Below are 8,181 nucleotides of genomic sequence, written 5' to 3' on the forward strand. Positions count from 1 at the left end.
GTACCAAGCATCTGTTACCTTAAGGAGATTTGCTAAAATATACTCCACTTAATGAATTCTGATCACCCCAGATCTTTTAGCAAGTAAAATCCAAAAATTTTGTGGAATTTATTATTTATAAGTGTCTCATCATGTCTTCTTACAACCTCAACTTGAGGACAAGTAGCTGGTTTATGTTCGATTTCCAATAAACGACCTAATTTGACACAATAAATATGGGTTTTGTTTGGTTCATTTATCTCAAGTATGTGTATATTCTTACATGTAAGTTTTACTAATTGTCAAAAATATAACATATGCAAGATTGCATAAGCCTGTATATATGTATTTATGTATAAACTGACATAGAAAACAGCTTTAGCCATTACATTCAAAACAATAGAATATAGTTCTTATTCTTTAGTTAGATAACTTTAAAATCTTAATTGACAGCAAAAATAAAACATGGAATTTTAAGTCTACATGCATTTTAAGAAATATAACCATTGTACATTATTTCATATATTATATATTTCAATTTCTAGTTCAAAATTGTGAATTAATCCTTCAACACCTTCAAAAATTTTGATTGTAAATTGAAATGGTATTATATGGTTTTTTTTTCTTTTTTTTTTTTTTTTTTGAGTTGGAGTCTCACTCGGTCACCCAGACTGGAGTGCAGTGGCCGCTCCCGGCCACCGCAGCCTCGCCTGCTGGGCTCCAGTGATCCTTCCGCCTCAGCCCTCCGAGTAGCCGGAATTACAGACACGTGCTACCATGCCCGGCTGATTTTTTGATTTGTTGTAGAGATGAGGTGTCGCTGCCCAGGCGGGTCTCGAACCCGCGGGCTCAGGCATTCCACTCACCTCAGCCTCCCAAAGGCGCAGGATTACAGGCTGAGCCACCCAGCCCGGCTGTATTATATGTTTTTTATGAATGTGTCTAGCATTATGGATGCTAGATATCTGTAGTCTGTGTTCTCCAGAGAATAAAACCAATAGGTTACATTGTTATGACTGGAGTTCGAGAAGGTAAATTGCCATTACACAGAGAATTTAATTAAGAGTTCTTTATTTATGCCGGTGACCTAGAGCGGACTATTATCCTAAAGGGCTTTTGGCCCTGAGTGAAGCAGGTGGTGGGCTTATAAAAAGACAAAAACTTCAAAGATACATAGCAATTTAGCAACCATAGCAACCATAAACTAGCAACTTAACAACCAAAATGGAAACTTTTGATTGTTAGGGAGTTTTGGTTAACTTTATGTCCCAGGCACAGCCGGTGACTGGAAAAATTAGGGCAGTTATATGGAGTTAAGGTGGAAGGACTACTATACAATGGAGTTACCTTGGTTAGGTCACTAACAAAATATAGGCTTATAATATGAGAATGTAACAATAGAGTTAAAGGCGTAGCATTTGAGTTTAGTTAACAAAGTATACAATTACATGGAACTTGTGACTAGGAAGTTTCCAAACGGTCAGGAGAAACAGTTTATGGGAAACAGGAATGTGGGTCTGTGAGTACAAAGAACTTATTTTAGTCACATGAAGGGGGGCTATATCTGGGTAGCCAGCAGCTAAGATGGAGGATTTTTAACAAAAATGCAGTTACTTATATTATTAAGCAAGTCATTACAGGCTATTATAAGTTTTACAGACATTTCAATGCAAAGATATATAGGAAAATATTTAGTATGAGGGGTGGATTCCCATAATTATGGGAGCTGAGAAGTCCTATGATATGCTATCTACAGGCTGGAGGCCCAGGAATGCTGGTGATGTAGTTCCAGTTCAAACCTAAAGACCCAAGGACACGGACGGGGAGTCAATCGTGTTTAAGTACTGGTCTGAATCCAAAGTCACTAACCAGAGTTGCTGAAGTATGAGAGCAGGAAGATGAATATCTCAGCTCAGAGAGCACATTCACTCTTTCTTCCTCCTTTTTTTTCTTTTCAGGGCCTGAAGAGGTTGGATGGTGCCCACTTAATATTGATGAGGGTGATCGTTTTTTCTTAGTCTACAGATTAAAATGCTAATCTCTTCCTGAATCACCCTCACAGACACACTCAGAAATGCTTTACCAGCTAACCCAGTCAAGTTGGTACTAAAAAATGAATGACTACAATATTAATATAGATAAAACTGTAATCAGAGCAGACTTTATTCCAATCTTATAATTCAAATTCCTAAGCCTTTAGGGAAAGTAAGGTCTCTTTTTCTATAAATCTTTGCATTATATATAATATTCTTATTCATAATCTTCTGCTTTTATCTAGTTTGTTACACATGTAAAATAAGAGTAGTGTAAGTCCTTGATAAACTGAATAATAAAATGTTAACTTTAGTCATCCAACTCATTTCACTTGTCCTTTTATGGGAATGTTGTGAACTTCAATTTTATTATCATCATATATACTGAAAAGTATGTAATCCAGTAGAGACAAGAAATACACAGAAATATCATCATGAGACAAAATATTGTGTAGCTTCAACTGATCATTCAATATTATATATGAATAAATTTCAGTGAAACATCATCTATTCAAACAAACAACAAAAACCAAACAATCTGTTTTCCTAAAACTGAAATTTAGGTAAAGTTATGAACCTACAAATGTTTTGGATAAGCTGGCCAAATATAGTAATATGAAGACAAAAGTGGAATTATAGAATTAAAGACCAGAAAGGGACACTAAAACCTTGCAGTGCTGTCCTCCATTTTGTAGGCACAAAAACCCAGAATATGGGTTCCTGATAATTAGTGGCAAGATTAGATCAGAATTATGATGTCCTGAATCTCACATATTAGACTATACTAAACAGATTCTCTTTTTATGTATTTTCTTCTTGAATATTGTCAAATAACTAGTCTGAAAGTTCTGGTTTCTTAGTCTACAGATTAAAATGCGAATCTCTTCCTGAATCACCCTCACAGACACACTCAGAAATGTTTTACCAGTTAACCCAGTCAAGTTGATACTAAAAAATGAATGACTACAATATTAATATATTTAGTTAAAACTGTAATCAGAGCAAACTTTATTGGGTACTGTCTCCAGGGACAGTTTTCATGTGGACTGAAAAGTAATAATCAATATAATTATTGCAGCTATTGACATTCTTAGTATAATCACTATTATCATAATTTCATTCTGTTTTTGATTGTATTGATCTATGTCTGAAGTGAGAGAAAATATTTTGAATTTATAACAAAATAATTCTTTACTTACAGGAAAATATAGGAATATTTTTCACTCTCCTATGCATCAACATGAGTAGAAACTTGGGTCATAAGTTGAAACTTCTTAAAAAATAATAATGATTCATATCTGCATTTGATTTAATAAATGGATAGAAAAATAATAACCTTTCAAAGGAATTCCGTTGTGAATTTTTTGGCTTGTACATACTGAGAAGAAATTAGATTTGTTACATATTCTTCAAACTGTTTTTCTTGTTTTTATAGCTAGTGAATAAATAAGTTATGAATGTCATAGTCACATGCTTTCTTCTTTGAAAATGTATTTGGTGTTTATTGCATTATTGAAATTTTACATTTGTATCCCATGTTATTTTTATATAGAGAGATGGTCTTGTGCATCAAAAAATTGCTCTTAATCCATGCTCTGACAGAGCTACACAGAAAGAACATGAAGTTCTTAATGCTGTATAATTTATTCATAATTCTAAATTGTTCATTAAAAATGAAAATATAAATTTTACCAATGGACATTTTTTGAAATGGAGAATTAAAATGGAATGAAATTGGATTAGAGTAGTAGTGACATTAAAAAGCAAAGCTAGAGGTGGTTAAATGCTACTCTGTTACCAGAAATCTTGTTAGAACTCATGTTCAGTCTGAACATTTTCCAGAATAGCCAGTGAGTTGCTCATGTTACACTATGCATGGCCCTTGCTTTGATATCAAAGTCATATAATTTACTTGAATGATATTTTTGAGTGTCAACTAAATGCTAGGCTTTATTTTGACACTAAACAGGACAGAGAACGTACTTCTTGAAAAATAAAATGTATCTTTGGAACGTGAGGCCATTATGTTAAGTGAAATAAACCAAGCACAGAAAAAAAATATCACGTTCTCACTCATGTGAGAGTTAGCAAAGTTGATGTTAAGGAGATAGTAGAATTATATAGACAGTAAAGGCTGAGATGGATTTGAGGGTGGGAAAGGGGATGAAGAGAGGTAGGTTAAAAGATATAAACATACAGTTAGATAAAAAGTATAAGTTGTTTAACAGCAGAGTACAGTTACTATAGTAAACACGTTTTATATATTTCAAAGTAACTAGAAGAAAGGACTTGAATTGTTCACAACACACAGAAATGATAAATACTCAAGGTGATGGCTACCTCAACTACGCTCTTGATTATTACACATTCTACACATGCAACAAAATATCACATGTACACCATAAATATGCAAAATATTATGTATTCATTAAAAAAGTAAAATTAAATAAAGAATTAAAAATGGACCATCTAATTACTCATAAATCTCAACAAAATCTTGGCATATGATTGCAGTCAGATAAAATCAATAAGTTTTTGGAGTCCCAAGTTGTAAAATAAGAGCATATCTGGGTGAGGCATAATCAGAAATGAGGTCAGCCTTGGGTATTGGTAACTAACTCTCTGGGCAAAGCTTAGGGATTCTAAGACCAGGCCAAGTCTTCTAAAGAGCCTCTCCTTCTCTCTTATCTTTTTCACAATTATACCTTACATTCAGATAATTTCTTTACTTGTTTTAAGTTGTACAAAACTTTTTAAATTTTCAAAAAGTTTGAAGAATTCAAGTGCATTTTAAATAAGAAACAATATTATGAATGTCTCAAAGAGGTCTAGTTGACATCTTAGGAAAGGTTAGCTAGACATTGTCCGAAAACAAAGCACATACACACACACACACACACACACACACACACACACACAATCAGCAAAGAGGAGACAAGGGCAAATGTATTATATTGGTTATGGAGATCTAAATGGAAGGAATATAGTGTTGATTTGAGCAAATAGTTTTTAGCCAAGACCATTATACCTGCTTCACACTTTTACCTGGATACAGTGATAAATAGTGGAAGAAAGGACATAGGGTGATATTGCAGTGAGATTTGAAAAAGAAATAAGATACATAGATTAATGATAAAAGGTAGAGAATTATAAAAATGATGTACGGAGGCAGGCATAATCTTTTGTGGTAACACTGAGGATAGAACTTATTATGGAAAATGACTCCAGATATAAAAAAAGAACTCTGGCAAAAGATAAGATAGCTTTTTCACCACTATAATAGTTTCTCCAGTTGTGCTATGTTCTTTTTTTCTTTTTTCTTTTTTCTTTTTTGAGTTGGAGTCTCATTGTCGCCCAGACTGGAGTGCAGTGGCCGCTCCCGGCCACCGCAGCCTCGACCTGCTGGGCTCCGGCGATCCTTCCGCCTCAGCCTTCCGAGTATGTTCTTAAACCAAAACAAATATTTTGTATGCTGGTGTCATGTGTAAAGCCTAAAATAAATATAACAATTGTGCATGGTCAAAGTTTTAAACCTCCAGAAATCAGGTGATATTTTGTTATTGCATTCTGGTACATATCACAAATGAATCAAATTTTTCTTGCTTCTCATGCTACAAAATATGTGTGCCTTATGAAGAAACTGATACATTTAAAAGTCTTGACTGGGTATTTTTTGAAAGTTTGTAGAATTAATTATGACAACCTCCCAAAATGCTAGTGATGAGAATACATTTAATTAGAAATTCAAGACTATTTAAAGTGACCGATGTTAAGTGACTTGTAAATAAAGTATTTTATTTAGGGTTTGGTATGCATGCACTTTGAAGAAACAGCAATTTCTTCTAATAAAATTAAAGCCACAAGCTCAAGGATAACCCAGCGAGGTAGCCAAACAAGCTCAGACATTCTTAATAAGTGTTGTCAGGAGACAGTAGATAAATGAGTTGCCTCAGACAAGTAATTCATGGAATGACACAACAAGAGGGGACATATGTTTTGTCACATGCTCTGAGCAGTGTATATAAGCATCCATCGGTACATGCTCACATTCACACTCAGGATCTTGCCTTGAACAGCAAACCAAACTCACCATCCCTGACACCATGAGCTATTACGGCAGCTACTACGGAGGCCTGGGCTACGGCTGTGGAGGCTTCGGTGGCCTGGGCTATGGCTATGGCTGTGGATGTGGTAGCTTCCGCAGACTGGGCTGTGGCTGTGGTTATGGTGGCTACGGATATGGCTCTGGTTATGGAAACTGCAGATACGGCTGCTGCCGCCCATTGTGCTATGGAGGGTATGGGTTCTCTGGCTTCTACTAAATAAATTGCTGAAACTTGAAGCAGAGGGGCTACTTCTAAATGTGTTTAATCCTATCTTGTACTTCCAGAAACATCCATTCTATTGTTCTCACCGTCAACTGACAGATATTTATCAATGATTAAGCTACTTCTATGAATATTTGTTGTATTTTTACCCCCAGAACCTAATATCTAAATGTGTAGTCAATATGTATAGCCACTCTAGGGTGCTCTGTTCATTTTTTAATTCTTCTTACCACCATTACCACAATGTCATCTTTCCATCAAGATTCTAGACAAAACTTGTATTTTGCTTTTATCTAATAAATTGATCATTTAAAATATAAATATTTTGGTTCTTTTAATTATTTTATTTTTATCATTTTAGCATCTCATTTTGCAACTAATATAAAATATACTTATGAAGCAGTGAGTTCTATGGAGTGAAGTATGATGAAAATGTTTCTAGTCTGCTATATTATACAAGCTTATGAACATACAAGATGTCATATTAACAATAAATGAAAACTTGTTCACGTAGGGTATTAGCACCTCTCAAATGTCTCTCAAGTGTTTCTGGAATTACTAAGGAGAGTGCTATCCTCATATTATGCTTTGCAACACTGCTGTTAGCTGATTATCTGCTTGGTACCATTGTAGTGTCCAGGTTTGTCTTTGTTTATTGTTGTTGTTGTTGTTTTCTAACCTTCATCTTGAGGGGAGACAGAAGATTGGGCGGTATCACTCATTATCTACTAAGGACCATTGTCCCTTATAAGCCTGATTTGCCTCCCACTGACATGATGCAGGGGAGCCCAGTAACACAGTGTTATACGGAAAGTTGGGACATGTGGGAGGAAAACTTTTCAGATTTCTTTTAAGACCGGAATAGTGGGCTCTTCTTGTCCTATAGACCTCAATGGATGGATGGTGACATTAAGTCAAATGCTAGTAACATGCAAGATGCTTTACCAATCACAGTCCCTCTTGGCTGTCAACTCTGACTTCATTGCTCAGACTAATTCAAAGAGCCTGGCTCTTTCTTCCCTAGGAATTTTTTCTCTTCCAGAAAATTCCTCAGTTCCTCCAAACTGACTTTCTTTCATGCTTGTTCCACAAGTTCACTATTCTTGGCCAGGCATCATAAAACACCAATAGTGAGCACAAATTGGACCCTGCTCCACTAGGTTTTTTAGTCAACTTTCAAAGTGGCCAGCAAAGCCTGTTCCACCAGTTTGTCTGACATGATCCAGCATGTCTGAACCCACTTAAATTCACACTTGGACCCCTTCTATTTATCTCTTAAAAATAGTTTTATCTCTTTGTAAACCTAAAGAAAGAACATTGCTGTATGACAAATTTCTTATAGAAAAGCTTACCTTTTTATATTCTTGGTTAGATTGTTAAATAATTAGAAACTGGGAACTTGAACATATTTTCTTTTCACATATTCTGTAATTTAGATTTCAAATTTAAAAAGCTAAGCAAAAATAAAAGAAAGAGAAATAAGAGAATTCATAGGTCACGGGCCTAATCACTTACATAAATTTTTTCTTAATTATTTAAGAACTCTATGTAAACCTGTTTTATAAACCTTCTCATGGATGGATGTAACAAAAAGTCAAATGTTAGTAACATACAAGATGCTTTACCAATAAGGGTCCCTCTTGGCTACTAACTCTGACTTTATTACTCAGTCGAATTCAAGAAGTCTTCCACGTCTTATTTTATTTTGTTTTTAATTGGCACATAATAATTATACATATATATGGGGCACACAGTGATGTTTTGATACATATAATGTATAGTGATCAGATCAGGGTAATTAGCATATTGATCTTTGTGAGAATGAAATGAGAAGTGGAGAT

The 8,181-nt window shown here is 34.8% G+C and overlaps 1 protein-coding gene across 1 annotated transcript; it reads left to right on the top strand.

Annotated features, from left to right (window-relative positions):
* The first annotated feature begins 6,115 nt into the window (after window positions 1-6,115).
* On the top strand, window positions 6,116-6,334 carry LOC110595965 (keratin-associated protein 19-3-like). Its single transcript, XM_021714359.1, has one exon. The coding sequence runs from the start codon at window positions 6,116-6,118 to the stop codon at window positions 6,332-6,334; it is 219 nt and encodes a 72-aa protein (XP_021570034.1).
* Window positions 6,335-8,181: the final 1,847 nt, after the last annotated feature.

Source organism: Carlito syrichta, unplaced genomic scaffold (assembly GCF_000164805.1).
Source record: "Carlito syrichta isolate Samal-C Ts95f unplaced genomic scaffold, Tarsius_syrichta-2.0.1 Scaffold305632, whole genome shotgun sequence".
NCBI lineage: Eukaryota > Metazoa > Chordata > Mammalia > Primates > Tarsiidae > Carlito > Carlito syrichta.